Source organism: Trachemys scripta, chromosome 6 (assembly GCF_013100865.1).
Source record: "Trachemys scripta elegans isolate TJP31775 chromosome 6, CAS_Tse_1.0, whole genome shotgun sequence".
NCBI lineage: Eukaryota > Metazoa > Chordata > Testudines > Emydidae > Trachemys > Trachemys scripta.
In genome coordinates this window covers 80850480-80871043 of record NC_048303.1, presented here as the reverse complement: position 1 = coordinate 80871043, position 20564 = coordinate 80850480, and the positions used below count along the sequence as shown (strand labels likewise).

The following is a 20564-nucleotide window of genomic DNA, read 5'->3' as shown; positions in this document are numbered from 1 at the left end:
CTAGCATATATCACATTGGTAGATGTGCAGGTGAACAAGCCTCTGATGGTGTGGCTGATGTGATTAGGTCCTATGATGGTAGGGTGACCAGACAGCAAGTGTGACAAATCGGGACAGAGGGTGGGAGGGGGGGGTAATAGGAGCCTATATAAGAAAAAGACCCAAAAATCAGGACTGTCCCTATAAAATCAGGACATCTGGTCACCTTATATAATGGTGTCCCTTGAATAGATATGTAGACAGAGTTGGCAACGGGCTTTGTTGCAAGGATAGGTTCCTGGGTTAGTGTTTTTGTTGTGTGGTGTGTGGTTGCTGGAGAGTATTTGCCCTAGTAGGTGCTGCTCTAATACAAATAACATAGTGATATAGTCAGGCTGAGCAAGGGAGAGCATGACTCTGACTGAAGAATGCCAAAAGCTCCAATGTAGTAAAGACTATCCAATATTTTTTAAATGAAAAATATTAGCATTTTTGTTGCTCCAAAATGTTTGATTCCAATGCAGTTCACTGCTTCAAGGTAGTCACCTTCCTTTACACCTATTGTTCCCATTCCTGTCACTACCTTTCCCTGCAGGCATCTGTATCAGAGATTGGTAGTGACAGCAGTAAGATCATAGAGACAGCAGCCAGCCAACCTCAGTCCTCGCCACAAGAGCACAATATAGAGAGATACCTGAGAAAAGGTCTAGAAATGGGATTTGGAAGAAAATGGGGGAGGAGGGAGGTGAAGGAAAGAGGAGAGGAAGGGCAGAGGAGGGAAATTGAGAGGGAGAAAGAAGTGGAGGGTAAGGGTGGGAGGAAATGGGAAATGAGAATAGAAAGACCAGCCTAGGAAGAAAGAGTCAAGGGAAAAGGCTAGGATCAGGGAATGAAAGGCTGGCAGAAAGAGAAAGAGGAGGGATGAGGTGGAGTGGAAAAGAGAGGCAGGGATGGAGGGAGGATAGGGGAATCGAATAATGGCAAGAGGTGAAAGGCTCAGGTAGGAGTGGGCCACAGGACGTAGAAGGAGCAGAGAGGAAGGGGACGACAGAGGCTGAGAGGGACAAAAGGGAGTGGAAGGACCAGAGAGCCGGGAATGGGAGGAGGGCGACACAGAGGGGAGGCACTGTGAAGCGGGGCAGTGCGCTGCGGCTCCTCCCAGGCAGCCCGGGAAGTTTGCAGAGCATCCCTGAGACACTGCAGAGCGCTGACTCGCTGCAGGGGAGAGAGAGTCACACGGTGCGGCTGGGGGAAGGTTCAGCTGGAATTGACGCGTTTGCTGGCTGGTCCCTGCTTGGCCCGGAACAGAGTCGGTGAGTGGAGAAAGCAGGGAGCCAAAAAGAAGCGGCTTCGGGGGCATTTGCCTCAGACCAGTGCAGCTGCAGGCGCGCCGGACCCGTCACTCACACCCAGAGGACTAGGAGGACACCCACAGAGACACCCCATCTTCTCCAGGATGCTGGGTCCCCGAATGCTCCCGAGCGGCAGAGGCGAGCTGAGAGTGTGCAGGCAATAGCTCGGGTGTAGAACGTGAGTACAAGCAAAGCAAAACCGCTGATCTCCGCACTTTTCAACTACAGGAAACTCTCTTTAGAAACCTGGCTACGCTCAACTCGCCGCTGCAGGGGCTGTTAGTCAAGAGGTGTCTATAATAATAATTACAGGACTCGCGATCCGAGTCACGATCGTCTTTAATTGCCCGGCTATAGGTCGCTAGTGAGGTATCTGTTGGCTGGTTGGATTATTTGGCGCTGGTTCGGGGAAGGGAGTTTTTAAAAAGCGGGGAAGGGGGGGAGGGTCATGCTTGATTCCTGGAATTCAGCCCCGCACACCCCCCACCCGGCTTTGTGAGTCCATCCAGTCCTCCCCTTGCGGAAAGCCGGCTGCGGAGTTTGGGGAAGTTTTGGACTCTCCGATTGGCTTTTACTGGAAGCTCGCGGCTCGCCTGGCGTTTTTCTAACGAGTCTCACTTCTCCTTGCAATCCGTGCAGGTGGCGCGGTGCGAGCTGACTGGTTTCCAGCCCGTGTTGGCTTCTAACGAATGCACGAGAGTGAGCCTAGCTAGCGGTCTCGCTGCCGCTCGCGAGTCACCTTGTCCCTCGCGTTCCGGAATCCGAACGTTCACGCCTGTTGCTCCAGCTCAAGCCTGGCACGACGCGGGGTAGAGTCTAGTCAGACAGAGGGCAGGGGACCCAGAGTGGGGGTTTAAAGCGGAGCGTGCTATTCTGGCGGGTAGATGCAGAAAACAGGGCTCTGGGGAGGCACTTACGTATAAAGTGGTGCTTACAGAAATAACCTAGCTAGATATTATAGACCATTACAGAGGTGGGGCCAACAACTAAACCGTACATGCCACCTCTTGTTCACCGGCACCTCACTCTTCTGAGCTAGCTGGAGCTAGCAATGTAGTGGCGTATCAAATACTTTATCCTTAACCTGAATGCCTGGGGCTGACCTTTACGCCGTGGGTGGGTGTACTGTGTCAGAAGGACGCTGAGGTAGTTTTGCTGTTTGTGGGCTCAGGTCACTTGCACTAGTCTGATGGCTGCGATATGCTTTGCGAGGAAAGGAGTGTGTGTATGTGTGTGTGAGAGAGAGAGAGAGAAATCAGCTAGTTTGGACAGATCCAGACTTATTTGCTTAGTCGTGATTTTTAGACCGATTTGCATTTAAACCTTTCAACTAAAGTCAAGTATCATGACTAAAGTCAGAGGACCGGAATTGTGGTACGAGTCCATTACTCTTGCTAGTCCCAGTTATAAAACCACATAGTCTTTGTCCTATTTCCATGTTGATTAATTATTACGAATTTAACCTGAAGGGATATGCCTAAGTAGTCAAGAACCAGCCAGCCTTACCTCCATTGTGCTAAGAACACGATTTAGACGGGCTGTGTGATAGGGCAGTTCCAGTGAACAGTCCTGGAGGTGCTAGTAAAGTGTCAAGGTTGGTGATCAAGTTCCTTGAAACTGAAAATATCATCATTCCCAAGGCTTACAGCCCAAGAGCGGTATAGTATTGGAGTCAATTACAAATTTGGATCTCCACCTACAGCTGGTTGTTACATTAGCTTAGGCAAAGTTATATGCTGTGAGCCCTGCATTTCTCTGGTCATTGCATTACAAGTTATTTCATTTTTTTCTTGCAAATTTTAGTACCTGTCATATTTTATTTCTCAATACTCTCATGTGGTGGTCCGTCTTGGAGGCTTTTTTAAAGTTATACAACTCCCATGTCAGCTTTTATAATCAGTTCTTTATCCTATGTACTATACTTAATGTAATTTCTAAGGTTTCCTTATACTGTACTAGATAACCTGAAAAAGTACATGTTGGTGCCACTTGCTGCTTTTTTTAGATTTATTTGTTGCCACTTTATTTGGAAAGATCTTGAAAGAGAAATTAGTTCGATATGTAAAGTGAAGGCTCAGTGTCATGCTGATTGAATTTTCGGGAGATTGGTTAAACAGGTAAAGTCATGAGAGTTGTTCCGGATTAGAAAATTACTTCCTATTTAGAATAGTGACTCTCTGCATACCTCAGTTCTTTGTTTAGAAAAGAAAGAGCTTTGACCCAAGTGAGTGAAAGTTGGGGTCACTGCAACTTTTTAGAATCTGGAAACTGAACAGTGGATTCTTTCTCAGGAGGGAGGGCAGCTAGAGGGAGTGAGGAAAAGAAAGGAGTGAAGATAACTTTTGCCAATATGCTTAAAGCCAAGATTCAAAACATCCAGAGCTCCTGTATGAGAGTTGCACGCTTGCTACTTGGAAGAATTACTAATGCAAAATGCTGTTGTCTAAAAGCTAGAAGCCAAGAAAAATAACACTTTATTAAAGGTTTTGGCCTAAGCCATAAAACTGCCAGCACATTCATTTTAAAAACTTTTAAATTTCTTTTTGTTTGTTTGTGCTTTCCAAGAAATATTGTTCTGCAGCTGATGTTTGTTGTCTAAATCCCATTTGCAGCTAGAGCCATTCAATTTCAAATTGGGAATGTAGATTAAAATTCACCTATGTTCTCAGAAAGCTTTTTTGTATTCTCAAATTTAATGCCACCAGGGCATGCCTGACAAACTACACACATTTACTCATCATCTGGAAAAGCTTTTAAAATAAACAAAATAGAAGAAAGTTTGATGTCATACACATATTCTTTTATTTTCCTTCTCCTTTCTTAAAATTGTCATTTGTGGGTAAAGCAAATGGCTACATATGGAGAAGGATGGAGCCCTGGAATGTGTGGACTCTCCAGTTCCTTTATTCAAGAGGGTTTTTTTTTTTTTTTTTTTGTTGCTGCTTGGAATGTAGGGAAAGGTCAGTTCCAGTGGTGTACTGGATAGAGATATAATTCAGTTACCAATGTGACTGTGTAATATAATATGTCCTTGTATAGACAAAAGTAAGAAGGAGAACATAGAAACAATGAGCCAAACTCTTTTCTCCTTTAGACCCATAAAACCTCTTTGCCTTCAGGGTGGGTGTAACTGAGAGCAAAGTTGCTCTGTTGTTGTTCCAAATAACATAACTCCTAGAAGACTTATTTCTTCAGTCTACTGCAAGTTGCTGAATGCCTATTGTGTGATGCTGAGAACCCTCAGTTCCCAATAGGAGTCTTACAGGAGTTGCTTAGCACTTTGCAAGATAGACCCTATACATTACTTATGTGTAATGGATCAGCTCCTGCTCCATTGATTTCAGTGGTGCAAGACTGGAGCCAACAGTGTTAGGGCAGATCTTTGGCTTCCATACAGGCCTATGAACCACTCCAACAGCACACTGAGACCACAAAGTGTATTAATTGGGCAGTTAGGTATTTCCCTGACACGGGAAAATCCCCAGCTACCACAGCCACATTACTGATTCTATACTACTGCCTCTGTTCTCAGCATAGAGAGCATATTGGCAGCGCTGCTTTGGGATCCCAGGCCAATTTAGCGGGTACTGGGGGGCTATTTCTGCTGGTGTGAGAACAGCAAGGAGGCTGCTATACTTTGTATAGGGACAAACTGGCCTCTAGCAGCACTGGGGTTTGGAGGATGAAGTGAGGTGTAAAGGTGATATACATCCACCTTTGCCCCCTACCTTGAGGTCTGCATTGAGAACAGCTGAATCAGACATGTAGATGAAGGTTTGATATTTAAGTGTTCTCAGTGAGATGTTCATGTGAACCTCAGTTTTTGAAGGTGAGTGGATATCACATTGTTATAAATATGATGGGAGAGAGAGAAGTTTCACAGCTTTTCTGCTGTTATTGTTTAGCTGGAAACAATTTTCTGCTAGGGCAATTTAAAGGAGACCTGGAAATAAATGAGGGTTTTGTGATTTTTTGTTTGTTTGTTTCTTTAATTTATGATGTATGAAGAAAACATGGATGGCTTTAGTTTTATTTAGAAGAAGTGAATGTGGGAAGGTCCTGTTTCTTTGTTACATTAGAAGTTGGTCTCATCTACCCCATTTTACTTGGAACACTCTATGGACAACAGGAGAAACAGAAGAATTGTTAAGCAGGGATCAGTCATTTGTATGTAACTGGCATTAAGACATTTTGTAGAATGTCTACATCTGTAGTGCTATAGTACAGGAAGTGCTGCTTAAAAATCAATAGCATAATATGGTCCAAAACATTACTTTTAAATGGTGCTTCCAGATTAAATTTTAATTTTCCAGCATTTTCTTAAATTATTTAGTGCATTATTATTAATATAAACATTGAAAAGGTTAATCAGTGAGATTCATTTTCTGTAGGTCCTAACAGGTAATATTGCTTTCTTTAGATCATGTTGACAAAATCATTGTTCAGCAGGAAACTCTATTGTTGATCATCCAATACACTGTCCAAAGCAAGCAAAGGTTTACTTTGATTGTGATACTGCATATGATCATAATTTTAACAAGAGGTAGTTAAGAACAATGGAAGATATCCGGTGTATTTTCTGTTGATTAAATACATAGTCCATGTCGTCAGGTGGTGTAAATTGGTGCAGCTACACTGACTTTAATAGAGCTACATAATAGAAAATACATAACAAAATGACGGCTCTACTCACAAAACAGTGACTACTGAAATATTTATTTTGTTGCATGTGATACTGTAAGTAGGTTTCCAACTTACAGTATCGCATGAACAAAATAAATATTTCAGTAGTCACTATTTTGTGAGTAGAGCCGTCATTTTGTTATGTATTCTCTATTATATATACATCAACTAATCATTTTGTTGTGTGCCCAGTGATGAACATCCTTGCTTGATCTAACTATGGCTATCTGATTTCTTCTATGGTCACACATAAGAATGTATTTTAGTGGGAAGGCACTTACAATGAATGTGGACAATGTGAAATTCCCTTTACAGTGAAGGAGAAACACCCAAAAAGTTTCAGTGCAATACAGTGTGCAGATTGTAAATTATTTATGATAGTCAACCTTTGCTTAGAATAAAGTTGTTTTGTTTAAAAGGTTCAAATTTATAGGGCTTCAGAAAAACTGTTGTCAACCTAATGGTCCAATCCTATTCCAGTGACATCAATGGGAGTTTTGCCTCTCATCTTCAGTGGGGAAAGGATCAGGCCCAAGTTGTAATAGTGTTTATTGAACAGTATATGTATTTTCTATAGTACTAATAACTAAGTGTTGGTACCAGTCTGACCATGCAGTATCTAAGTTCTAACAATTCCTGCAAAATCATAAGGCTGAAGCACCACCATATTTACATAATCACATATTATTTTTGCATAGTCATGTAGTCCTTTTGCAGTATTTGTATGCCATAATAAAAAAAAAAGAGTCTCGGAGACTCTATTGTGAATTTATATTACATCAAAGTTCATGGGAAAAACTAGTGATGATTCAAAGTCATGACAGAGAAAGAAAAATCAAAGCTATTTTTAAAAGTCTTAGTAAAATATTAAGTCTGATTAATCTTTCACATATAATTAAATCGAGAAACTAATGTAGCTCTGAAGTTACATGCTATGAACTACTGATTTCTTTTCATTAGATGGTACAAATAAAGGTTGGACTTAGTTTGTATATAAAGTAATGATACTGAAAAGTTACCTAATGCAACCAACTAGTAGAATTGTCTTTTGAGCTCATGGGTTTTCAGACATCAACTTAACTATAAATAGTATCATTTTACCATGTTTAGAGAGAGAAACTATTTTAGGCATTTATAACACATCTATTACAGTATCAGCTGGGGCCTGGGCACCTGACAAGTTGAGCACAAGTGGCTAAAATCCACCTTTATACCTTTCTTAATCCTAGGGCTGCCAGGGACCAAAATAGCTCCCACAGCCACTTATAACAGTCACAGGGATGTTCCACTGGTTAGACATCAGCAGAGCACATAGCATTCAAGCACCGCTGCCTAGACCCTGTCACACTCCTGACCTGTCCCAGAATATTCCCATCCTATCCCAAGCTGCCTCATCATCACCTCTGGATTCTCCCATGCTCATCAACACTTTAGAGATGGTGCAAAGTCATTTTGTACCTCTTCAGTGGCCCAGGGAGTCAATACCCTCCATTTACCTCTTTTTTTTTTATCAGTAGAATTATAATCAAAGTACATGCCTAAACTTTTAGTTAGTAGGTGGTTGGCTTTCAGATACCAAATGATCAAACCCACTGTAATGCCAGTCCTTGGTATATATTTAATGTTCCCCCCGGTATATATTATTACAAGGCATATACATAGGATTTCCTTTATACAAAGACAGTGATATTGACTCTATTGACTTTTTTTCTCCACCAGGTTCTTGGTTTCGCTGCCACTGCTGGATGTTGACATGCAACAACTACCGAAGCCTGGGGCATCTTTAAACGACTCAGCAAACTGCGTTAGGGAATGTGACTTGAGCTCCCTCTTGTGGAAAGATATTGGAATTAAACTTTCATGATTTTAAAAAACAACACAAATTATGGCAACAGTTACCATGCCATTTGTTGCTACGTTCACACCTCCAGAAAATGAAGAATCTGACTCTCTAATCGTGCTACATTATAATTATACAGGGAAACTTATTCTAAAAGAAAAGGCAACTGATCACATAGGGTTAACAACTGTTTCATTTCTGATCATATGTAGTTTCATAGTCCTGGAAAACTTGATGGTGTTGATTGCCATATGGAAAAATAACAAATTTCACAACCGTATGTACTTTTTTATTGGCAATCTAGCTCTCTGTGATCTGTTGGCTGGAATTGTTTACATAGTAAACATTCTTATGTCTGGAAAAAGAACTCTGAGCCTGTCCTACACAATATGGTTTATTAGGGAAGGAAGTATGTTTGTTGCCCTAGGAGCTTCCACTTTAAGCTTATTAGCCATAGCCATTGAGAGACATTTAACTATGATTAAAATGAGGCCTTATGATGCAAATAAAAAGTACAGAGTCTTTCTTCTTATTGGAACATGTTGGCTTATCTCGATTTCCCTGGGTGCCTTACCAATCCTCGGCTGGAACTGTATCAACAATTTACCAGACTGCTCAACAATTTTGCCTCTTTATTCCAAGAAATATGTTGTATTTTGCATAAGTATCTTCATAGCCATTTTGGTGGCAATTGTTATCCTTTATGCACGTATTTACATACTGGTAAAATCCAGTAGCCGTAATGTCACTAATCATAGTAACTCAGAGAGATCTATGGCACTACTTAGGACAGTTGTTATTGTAGTTGGTGTTTTCATTGCCTGTTGGTCTCCATTATTTATTCTGTTGCTTATAGATGTAGCCTGCAGAGTAAAAGAGTGTGCCATTTTATACAAGGCTGACTGGTTCATTGCTTTGGCTGTCCTCAATTCTGCAATGAATCCCATCATCTATACATTAGCCAGCAAGGAAATGCGTCGGGCTTTCTTTCGCCTTGTTTGTGGCTGTCTAGTGAAGACCAATGTGTCTAGATCTTTGCCTATTCAGCCCACTCCAGATCAAAGCCGAAGTAAGTCTAGCAGCAGTAATGCACAGAAACCAAAGGATGATTTCCCACAGATTAGTGTTCCCTCAAGTATAACTGAAAAAGATAAATCACCATTTCAGAATGGAAACTTGTGCAAATGAAGGATTCAGCAAGTCAAGGACTCGTCTATGGCTTTTTAGGATTCAATTACAAACTTTCATTTTTCGTGCACTTAAATCATAACTTAAATCATAGGGGAAAATACTAACCACTTATTTAACTGAGTGTCTATTTATCACATGACTTGTTTTGGTTTGGGTTTTAATTCTGTAAAAGATCTGACTCAGGAAAGCTTTTTCTACTACCCAACAGTCTGCACAAAATTCTTGTGTATCATTATTACATGTATGACATCAGTGTATTTGGTAAAGACTGATCTTATAGTACATCTACATCACCTACAAGAAAGGTCAGCTATTATACATATCCTACTATCCTGTTTATTGTTAATTGGGACAAAAGTTACTTACATTATACAAAGTGCATTATATTTCTCTATACATATCTTGCTATTATGTTAATAGCCTTACATGTATGTGATATAAATAACTGTATATTTGTACATTTCTTTATTAAATAGTAATTGTATGGCAAAACTTTGTATTATGCTACACATAGTATTACAGTATATAATGCAATAATACAGATTATACAAATATGTAGAAATTTCAAATAGTATGTTTGAAAATGTATGAAGTAGTAATCCTGAACTGAGCAGATGAAGATGCTATGTCTACTCAGTAGTTTTTCTTGCAACCAGTAACCACAGATTGCTCATGTTTGCATAGTAACAGTATGATCACTAGGGCTGTGGCCAAATTTTTTTAGTTTATTTTAAGCAAACTGTAGCAAATAACCATTGACAGTGAGTATATATGTTTGTTATTCAAGGTAGTTAAAATGTGATCTAACAATTCACACATATATCAAGTGTAGGTACTTTTTCAATGCATGTATTTTTACTTACATTTTAAATACTGTATATTGCAAACAGTATGTTAATCTGTGAAAGTCTCTACAAAGTGGCATTCTTCCACAGTTAAAGCAGGCTTCCTTTTAAAAGGCAATGGACCATGACAAAATACTTTCAGAACCTCTAGAGTTCCATCCAGGAGCTAGTACAGCGTGAAGCTATATTAACAGCTTCTAGGGACAGATCCAGCTCATGCAGAACTGTTCGTTTGGTGTCATGCTGTACAAGAGAAGGGATATCAGAGTTTGTTCCTCTGGATGTGGGATGACTGCCCATGAGTCCACTGGGGACCAGTCCCTCTGCACCCATCTTGGCACCCCAAATCTATCCCCTCTGAGGACTTTGTGGACTTTTACTGCCCCGCTGTCCCCTTCCAAATGCATTCTCCCAAGAGGAGATAATCTGGTCCATTGTGATTAACAGCTCATAAATATATGGGCCCAGAGCCTCAGCTGGTCTAAATCAGCATAGATTGCTTGAAGTCAGTGCAGCATGCCTGATTCATAAATGAATTGTGTTTTAAGGCTAAGATTTTTCAAAGGGACCTATGTGAATTAGTGCTCGAATTAGCTCCCATTGACTTTCAATAGCAGTTGAGCACCTAACTCCCTTGGACCTATTTGAAAATCCCAGTTTAAATTAATTAAACCAAGCATTAGAGTCATAGAGGTTAAGACCAGAAGGGACCACCAGATCATCTAGTCTCAGTGGCTGTATATCACAGTCCCCCACCCCACCCAGCACCCACACATTAAATTCAACAACCAAAATTAGACCAAAGTATTACAGCCCACAGGAGACTAGACTCTTATGTGCCATAGGGAAAGAAGAGGTGCACCACTGCCTAAAGCCCCTACAATGGCAGGAAATCACTAAGTAAGGTATTGTAATCCTCAAACAATCATAACCCTTATTAATTCACAACTTACAAAAACTGGTGCTTAGTTTTTTTCTATCTTAATTAAAGCAGCTGTGTTTAAAGAATATGTCCAAGTATGTACAGTGCATAAACCGTGTAATGTATGTAGCAAAGCCTTTCAACATATACTGTTTTGCCTTTTCATTGTCAAGTGCAAGGTAAGAGTCTACGTGTTAAAAATATCAGCAGTAGTCTTTTGACAGCTGTAAAAAGAAAGAGGCTGATTTTGCAGCAACTGTGAAGATACCAATAAATATGAAATGACTTGTATAAAATAGAGACTGCCCAAAGCAGTGAGTTACAATTTATTAGCCACTTGAAAGAAAACCTTGGCAAAGAATGGCAAGAAAACAAGTGTAATGACATAGGAGACTGAACTGTGACTATGAAGTGAATCAAAGCTGTAGGATTTGTATGTGTATTCATTATAAGCTGAACTGTGGCTGTATTGTAGTTTCATGGTTTACCTCTTTACATCTTGGAGTGATGTGTGGTTATACTCTCCGGGTCTTGGACAGCTCTCTTGAAATGAGTGTCATTAAAAATGTTTGCTAAAGTCCTTCTGTTACCTGGTTCTTCTAAATGTTTGTTTAAATGACCAGTCTTCCCCAGCCCAAAAGCTGCATTCTCAGCTATTGTAAACAGGAAGGGCTTTAGCAACTCAACTCCCATTAGTATGAGGGAAAGCAGTGTGGCTGTTGTCTGGCTATGTGGAAAGAATGACAGAAAACATTAGATATGGGTTTAATCAGGCCACAACTTTATTATTAGATGTCTGGGACTAACCTGGTGGATAAAATGTACAGGGCAGGTGAAACCCCCCACAATTCACCGGGGTGTGTGTGCTTTTTTCAGTCCCCCTCCCCCACCTTTCAGTTCATGTCCCTCCAGCAGATCCACTGCGGGAAACCTCCAATTCCAGGGGGGAGGGGCTTCCACCAGCTTTCCCCCCGCCCCCCTTCATCTAGGTATCTCCAGCAATTCCCTTGCTGGGACCTTACCGACCGCCCCCCCTCGTAGGAGGGGTTAAGGTGGACTATAATTATGGGTGGTTGGCTCCCTGCTGTACCAATCAGGGAAGTCCCCAACTGCCCCCAGCTCACTCAATTACCAAGCACCTCTCCTTAATTCCTTTCCCAAGCCATTTATCTGTTCTTTTGTGCCTTAGTTTATGGAGTACCTGTACTGAACATCCGCTATACACTAAATAAAGAGTTGCGACATATGGCCTACCGCCCATCATGCTATGCATGAACAGAGCCCACCTGAACCTGCTGCGAGGAAGGCAAAAAAACCCACTGCACCTGGCCAGTATGGTCATAAGGGAAAAATTCCTTCCCAGCCTCCATTAATGGGGCAGCTAGCATAATGCCCACCGCAGATATAGCTAATCACCGGCATATTTCTGACCTAAATAGGGAGGGACAGTGGGTGCTGCCTAGCCTGTTCCAAGTGATGAGGGGAGGGTCCAGGCCCAGGCTGACCTTTTTAAACCCCTCATTCCTAGGTAGTGATTCATCCACCATCCTGACTGCTTTTCCAGCAGTTTTATGTCTCCTTCCCCCCCATCAAGCCCGAAAGCATTGCCCTCTTCTCCTGGCCAGCCAGACAACACCCTCCCCCTGTTGCTTAAAGTGCAGGACAGTGAAACTTACCCCATGCCTCAAGTTTAGAATGTTATGTGTGTCTCCATACTTAGATCTGAAATAAGAATGGAAATATATACAGTAGAACGTCAGTTAAAAACACCTCGGGCATTAACTCTGAAATGTTTGTAACTCTGAACAAAACATTACAGTTGTCCTTTCAGAAGTTTACAACTGAACATTGACTTAATACAGCTTTGAAACTTTACTATGCACAAGAAAAATGCTGTTTTCCCTTTATTCTTTTTTAGTAGTTTACATTTAACACAGAACTGTACTGTATTTGCTTTTTTTTTTTTTTTTGGCTCTGCTACTGCCTGATTGTGTACTTCAGGTTCCAAACGAGGTGTGTGGTTGACTGGTCAGTTTGTAACTCTAGTATTCATAACTCGGAGGTTCTACTGTCGTAGCCAAAACCCACATACATGTCCATAAGCCTGAGCGTAAAAGCCCAATTCCATTCTAAGAAACTATTTGAGTTAGCCCAATCTACAAGTTACATAAGCCATTCAACTGTTTGGGGCCTCATGGTGCTGGGTTGACATGGCAACCTTCCACTCAACCCTGCTCTCTCCCCCTGATTCTGGCAGTGGATTCCAATGGAGAGGAAACTCATCATTCAGACTCACACTTCCCGCAGCTCAGCACTGTGCTCATTTTAAAGCTAGCTATTCAGCCTGTGCATGCCTATGCAATAGCCAATATTACAATATATGAGGCAGTTATACACAAATGGATAAATCTAGCTCTGTTCTTCATGGGAATTCAGAGCACTGCCCACTGCAGAACCAGCATGGCTCTACTGTAGATAGGGGAGCCTGGATTTAGGAAACCCACCTGGCAGTGCAAACAGAGTGGGGATTTAGGGGCAGGGAAACTAGGGGATTGGCAGTGATGATGGGACACAGGTGCTGTGGAGGAATCCATCCTTAATTCTTTCACCCCAAACAGCAAAGAATATCTTCGAATGCAGCGCAAATAGCTGGGTCTGCACTGGGCCAAGCGTTGTACTTATGTGGGATCAGAATCAGACTCTCAGTCTGTAGCTGATTTGTTGTACAAAGAGGAAAATCCACAAAAGAAATACACGCTTCATGCTCATTGTTTCATGAACTGGAGCCTTTATTTTTGTTCCAGACTACAAAACAAACCACCTAAGGAAAAGAGCTTTCACAAGAGTTGTTATTGCCAACAGTCTTACAGCATTACAGTATTTTAAAATCATTAAGTACCATAAACATTTTAGAAAACTTTTTTTTAAATCTCAACCCTTTGAACCAAAGTTATGATGTAGCAGTCACCTTTCAAAGAAATGGAACAAGAATTTGTGTTTGTATAGCAAACTTAGTTAAATTATAAAAGTCATGCTTGAAAGCGCTGTATTTACACAAACAAAATGTCAACCAAATATGATAGGCTTTGACTCTGTTGCAGTCAAAGGGAGTTTGTCCTCTGTTTTCAATGGGAACAGGCTCAAATCCTTAGTAATTAAGTTAAATGCTCTAAGGGTTTGCTACACAAGCAGAATTATGCTATTTCATAATAAAGGCACATTTCCCAGTAACCAATTATAATTAGAAGTGCAGTATTGCCCAAAAGTTCATTATTTTCATCTGCCATACTAATGAAAATGAAAACAAATAATGTTCACACAACTCCATCTGCTATCATAAAATCCACAAAGCTATGAACCCCTGAGAGGGGTTGATCAATTCTCACTGGGCCATACTCTTTGAGCTGAATTCCACCAATGTAAACCTGGCATAGCACCATTTAATTTAATGGAGTAAGTAGGATTTACACCGATGTAATCAGAGCACAATTTCATCCATTGACTTCAGCAGGAGTTGTAGGTTCAGCCTATCTCAGGAGCCTGGACAGCCCTTTCCAATGGTAAAGCCCATGGAAGTGAGCTAAATTGGAAGAAAACTCAAGGAGAGTTTTCTGAGTTTTGCCAGTATTGTTTGCCTAGACACAGAATTAACTGAGCTGTGGGCCTGCCCACAAACCTAAGGATTCCCCTAGCATCTACAGTAGTGCTGCCTCCACTGTCTCTATAGCTCCAGTTCCTCATCCACACTCCCTAGTGGCATGGCTGCAAGGAGCATCCCTGGCCACAGCTACTTCTGACCTCCCCTTAAAGGGGGAAATTCTACAAGAAAGCTAATACAAGGTATTGCTTTTCTCAAGTAATCTGTGAGATCAGAGGGAGGCTGGGTTGATGTGCAGTGATCCAACATGGGGTTGCCCACTCCCCAGCCACTCCTGATAGCACACCCAATCAGTGCCCTTCATCCTGCATGAATGCCAACCCTCAGAGTGCTCGCCATAGTGTCCAAGAAAAGAATAGGATGTTACTGTGGAGTTGGCTAACCCACCAACTCCATCCTTTTGCACGCGAGAGAGGAAAATCTCAGCACACAGACCAGGATATTATCTGGCCCAGAATCAGAACATATAGCAACAATTATTTGTGTTATGGAAACGGTATTTGGCAAAATCTTATTAATGGGGTTTGCTTCTGTTCTCACATGGATTCTTATAAATCAACAATAACTCTGTTGGAGCAAATGGAGCTACTCCAGTGTAACTGAGGCCAACTCATAACATAATATTTGGCCCTAGTGTCATTTTATTTCCCTAGCATGTTGTAATCTAAAATAACTGGGGTCAAATTCCACCTACTCTGCTGAGATGAGTAGTTCATTGACATCAGTCAGCCTGCTCAGTGAAGTAAGCCCTGTAGAATTTGGCCCTGGTTCACACTGGACCTGATTCTGATCTCTCTGTTTCTGCTCTAAATCAGGAATGACTTCAATGAAGTAAAAAATGAGTTAAACTAGTGAGTGGAAAACCTGGATAAAGGGGATCAGAATCAGGGTCACTGCCTACATTTGAAGTTTGTTTGTATGTGTGGCCCAGTTCTCCAGAGGGATGTGATTTGTAGAGTGGTCTAATCTTCTGTGCTCTTACTACCCCATATAGGCCATGCTGGCACACACTGAAAGGTACCTAGTTAATCGGCTACCTTTTAGTTCATGGCAGAAGAGTCTACATGGGGCAGTTAGAGCACCACATGTTACAGCACTCCACTATTCACTATTTCTCTCTAGCATGCTTTGTTGTGCCATGTACACAAGTCCTTAGATTTGATAAAAGTAGTGGTAATTTCATTATTTCCTGCACAAGTTGGAAAATCAAAAATGGGCTAGGTGACTAAATTCCATGGCTGAAGGATTTCCTAAGATTTCCTGGATTTCAATTCAGCTCTAAAATCAAAGTGGCCACTAGTAGTGGACTAATAAATACTTGGGACATAGTAGAACATTTCATGATAGATTTCATTTTGGACTCACAAAAGTTCCAGGGACAATAAACAACCACAGTGTTTCCACACACCACTCATCTTTACAGAGAGACCAGTCTGTGCAATTCTCAATCAAAAATTTTTCTAAAGAGTAATAAATACTGAATATTTTTAAAAAATTCATGACTGAAAGAAACATATTCATCTTCAAAAACAACTCAGCTTGTGCCAGGATTTAAGTTATGTTTGGACTAGAGCACTTCACTTGGAACAGAAGCCATTATTACACTAATCTAGTCATTGAGGGAAACAATCTATTTCCCATACCAACTATATTAATTATTTTTCATTAGTTTATAATGTATTTTCATTGGTTTATAATGAATATTTTCTGGGTGGTTATTTTTACCTCACTAAAGATAGAGGAGGAACTGGGGGGGGGGGGGGGGTTGTAGAATAGATCTTCATGTTAGGCATTAACACATTTTACATTTAGCCACTGTATTTCTTAAATTTGAGACTATCACACGTGTGAGAGTCAAATATATGATTTAGTGAACAGTTCCCCCTACTTTGATCAACAGCAAGGTAAATAACCTTCACAAAAGTCTAACTGGAAAAAATATGTGAAGTAAAAACTCAATATTGTTGGTAAGTGTTTGAGGGGAGCTCTTTTATTTTGTATTCCTGGTGTGGGATTTTCAAAAGGATTGAGCATTGGCCTAACTCTGCTCCCAGTAAAATCAATGGGAGTCTGACTTTAGTGACAGCAGAGTTGAGTGAAGGCTGCATGTCTGAAAATTCCACCTTAGTGTACAGCATTGTTTATATATATTTACACTTATTGTACATATTTGGCTCTATTCACTGTGTTAAGTAAACATTGGAGTCCAGATCCTTAAAGGTATTTAAGTGTGTAACTAGTTGGACAACTAAATACCTTTGAGGATCTATGCCTTGATGCCCTGGACAAAAAATTGGAACATGGATTTGTAACTAAATGTTATTAAACAGTCACAAGTTGCGAAGTCCTGATATAAAGCTGCAAATTTTCTGGACACTGCAAAAATGTGCCAGCTTTAAAATGGGGGCATTTACCACTTACAAATATATAAATATGTATAAATTCCATTAAAAATAAATTGTAGCTGGCATCTGGCATTTTGTCTGCCAGCAATAATTGTACAAGGGTATAAATATTAATTCTCCTCTCCTAACTGCACAACATGGACCCTGCAGACTATCATGCTAAGAAATATGAGAATGCCATTCCATGAGGGGAATAAATAATAAACCCTAGGCACAGAACATATAAAACTGGCAGGTGATACCTGCCAGATTTCTAGTACATACCTACATCTTCTTCGTGCACTGCTTTATTTTCTATTCATACCTTATAATCCTTGTTCAGTCCTAAATTGCAATCTCCCATAGAAAACCTATAGGAGAGGGCCATGCAACCCCATGATGGGACACTTATGGAGTTTCCTTCTAATACTCTCCTCAGAGGGGAAGGGTTTAGGGGTTGTAGAAGAGGCAAAAGGCATGGGCCTCCAAACCTTCATGCTGACCCCATTGATTTCAATGGGCTTTGGCTCAGCCGTCCCAGGAGCAATGGCACCATTGGCTGCTTCCCATGCAGCTCCTTAACACAAACCTTAGGACAGATGCCATAGCAGTTAGTGCTGCTTGGGACAGAATTAACTCCCATTGGTGGTATCTGTGTGGTCTGCAGGACAACATGCTGTGGAATGCTGACTGACTCTATCCTCTCCTGTGCCACACACTATCACCCGACCTACAAAATCTCAGCTCTGAGGGTCTTCCCCAGGGAAGGAGGCAGCATGCCATGGAAGCTGGCTCTCCTTCTGTGCTCCCCACCCAGACATGGCCAGCCTAACTCTCCCACGCTTGCATTATTGAAGATGATCACAGGAGTACTTTTTGGGCAGAACTCTCATTGAAGTCAAGAGCTAATGGTATTTATTGTTTTCTTTGTGCCATCTAATGCTTGAAATTTCTGCAGCAAACAAAATGTCTGATTGAAACTTTGGAAACAAGGCTGAAATTCAGCTGCCAGAACTAATAAGGCCAACTTCACTGAAAAATTTGCATTGATCTCAACCAAATAACTCTTGCACACCTACAGTAAAATTAATCTGAAACATTTGGTTTACTTAAGAATGTCTTAGTAACATGGCCCTAAGGCATGTCTATTGCACCTGGTTCATATAATTGTAACATAAATGCAAACCAAACTGATGGGCAGATTCTAGCTGTCATCGCACATAATTTGGAATGTGTCTAGACAATAGGCCTGATACTGCAAGGTACCAGTAGCTTCCTACATAGTTCTGAGCATCCTCAACTACCCCTTAGGAAGGAAAGGAGGACCCTCCAGTGCTGCAATACTCATAGTTTTATCATGTGTCTCGGAAATTTGGCTCTCTTTTGTTTGTTTGTTTTGTTTTTGTAAAATCCCAGGTCCTGGAGTCATGGGATGATGTGCTAATCTCAGCTTTCATTCTAAAAAGTAGCCTTTGTTGCTGCAGGGGGGAAAAAGCTTGAAAACATGAAACCTAAAGCCTCAGACACCAGAAAGAAAATAAAAAGAACCCACAATTCTGATTTTTACAAATCTCATAATTTTAAGGCCATATCCTGATTTTTTGGACCTGACTCATAATTTTTGAATGTTTGGGGTTGGCAACACCTCACAGGATTGAACTCTCCAACATGAAGGGCTTAATAGTGCCTCCTTCCACAGAAGTCATTAGCAAATTGCTCACTGATTTTAATAAGAGCAGGACTTATTCTATTATTTTCACAAACAGGACCAAATCCAACGAACAGCCACAAGAGCAGGTGATGGATCACACAAGGATCCATTCCAGGAATTGGGAATCACTATAGCACAGGAACAATGGAGCCACCACCGCCCCCTTTTCTCCAGTCACTCTCCCTACCTCAGTACTACTCACCTAGCGAAACTGTGAGCTGGGCAGATTTGCCACATTTCCAGCTTCTTCATGCCACCAGAGCTGCTCAAAGTAGCTTAATTATAGTGGAAGATGTAGCCCATGAAACATATTCTTGAGAATTCAGTAAAAGCGCTCCATCATTCTGTGTGTAAGCGGGGGAATGGTCCCGCTATTGTGGGGAACTTTCCTGGCTTNAGCTAGCCAACCAAAACAGCCCACTGAATGTTAGTAAGGGGGCAACAGTCCCCTTACATGTGTCTCCTTGCCACCTACCTGAAGGCTGATTTCCAAAGCATGTGTTAAAGCTTTCAGAGGGCCCATTTACAATTTCAAAACATAAAGTAAAGGTTGTGTTTGTGTGCAATTACAATTACATGGTTACAATCTTCCTGCAAATCTCTCACGTTTTCACTGTACCCATATGATCTAAAAAATGGTAAGTTAGGAAAAGAGTCTGTTACATGCAGCTGATTGATTGCCAGTTTATGAAGGCTACAAATGGGACAATGCATAAGATTTTTTTACAAGTTTATTTTAATGCATTTAAAATGCTTTCATTCATGCACCATCTCCCATCACTTTATTCTGTGGGCCAGATTTCCAAAGGTATTTCGGCAGCTAAGGATTCAGATAGACTCCTAATGGGATTTTCAAAATCACCTAAGCAGGTGCCTAGCTCTGAAATCGTGTGTTTTAAAAGTACCACAGAAGCCACTTTTCTCCTTGTGTTGTACCATGCTAAAAGTCTCCTGTGAGGTGGCTGGAAGCAGGTGGGATCTGATTCTCCATAGCCTTACACCTTTTGCAATCATCTTACACTTGTGCAAAGTACCAAGTGCAAAGTGTTGTGGTTTCACACAAAGTCCTTAAAACCTAAAGAATGAAGTGTTGACACACTGGTGCATTTTAAATAAAGTGAAATAAATGTGTAAAAATCTTTTAGTGTCCCAGCAGTAGTAATAATAAATAAACATGTAAAAATGGATTGCTATTCAGTTGTTTTGTGGGAAAAGACTGTTTTTTAAAAAGCTAAATAAACTAGAAGTCTGAACTTCAAACATTTACTCAGATGATTAGTCTTCATTTATGCAAGTAGTCTCCATGCATTATCTCCTGTGTGCTACTGACATAACTAAGGGCAAGTCTACACTACAGTGCTACATCAGCGCAGCTGCACTGATGCTGTAGAGCGTCTGGTGAAGATGCGCTATGCTGACAGAAGAGTGCTCTCACATCACATACTGCACCTCGGCAAGAAGCTATGTCGGCAGGAGAGCATCTCCCACTGACATAGCGCTGGTGTGGCAGTGCAAAACTTGCATTGCATGGGGGCGAGAGGGCTTTTTTACACCCCTGAGTGATGTAAGTTAGATCAACTTAAGCCAGGGGTTCTCAAACTTCATTGCACCCTTCTGACAACAAAAATTACTCACAACCCCAGGACCAAAGCCTGAGCCCACCCAAGCCCCACTGCCCCAGTAGGGGGAGCTGCAACCTGAGCCCTGCCACCCAGGGCTGAAGCCCTGGGGCTTTGACTTTGGCCCTGGGCAGTGGGGCTTGGGCTTCAGCCCTGGGCCTCAGCAAGTCTAAGCCAGCCATGGTGATCCCATTCAAAGGGGGTCGCAACTCACTTTGGGGTCCCAACCCATAGTTTGGGAACTACTGACTTAAGTGGTACTGTAGACCTGCCCTAAAAGTTTGCAGGTTTAGGGTCCATGTTTTTCCTTTTAAATTCTGTACAAACAACTTTAGTTTTTATAGTTAGTTACACTCTGTTATAGCAGAATAAACCAAACA

The 20564-nt window shown here is 41.3% G+C and overlaps 1 protein-coding gene and 1 long non-coding RNA gene across 3 annotated transcripts; one reads left to right on the top strand and one right to left on the bottom strand.

Moving 5' to 3' along the window:
* The first annotated feature begins 909 nt into the window (after positions 1 to 909).
* S1PR3 (sphingosine-1-phosphate receptor 3) lies at positions 910 to 11392 on the top strand. 2 transcript variants are annotated; one of them, XM_034774578.1, is made up of 2 exons: positions 910 to 1509; positions 7734 to 11392. In XM_034774578.1, exon 2 carries the CDS (start codon positions 7900 to 7902, stop codon positions 9040 to 9042), a length of 1143 nt encoding a protein of 380 aa, XP_034630469.1. In that variant the 5' UTR covers positions 910 to 1509; positions 7734 to 7899; the 3' UTR covers positions 9043 to 11392. The 2 variants fall into 2 exon arrangements, with proteins under 2 accessions (XP_034630469.1, XP_034630470.1); XM_034774579.1 differs by lacking the exon at positions 910 to 1509 and adding an exon at positions 2083 to 2140.
* A 2191-nt stretch (positions 11393 to 13583) lies between these two features.
* LOC117879550 lies at positions 13584 to 20169 on the bottom strand. Its single transcript, XR_004646301.1, has 2 exons — positions 19020 to 20169; positions 13584 to 18909 (listed from the first exon to the last, which is right to left on the bottom strand). It is a non-coding gene; the product is annotated as an uncharacterized LOC117879550 (long non-coding RNA).
* Between the last annotated feature and the right edge of the window lie 395 nt (positions 20170 to 20564).

Bases quoted from the DNA above. Each gene is read 5' to 3' on its own strand.
- S1PR3 (XM_034774578.1), top strand. From the start codon at position 7,900: ATGGCAACAGTTACCATGCCATTTGTTGCTACGTTCACACCTCCAGAA.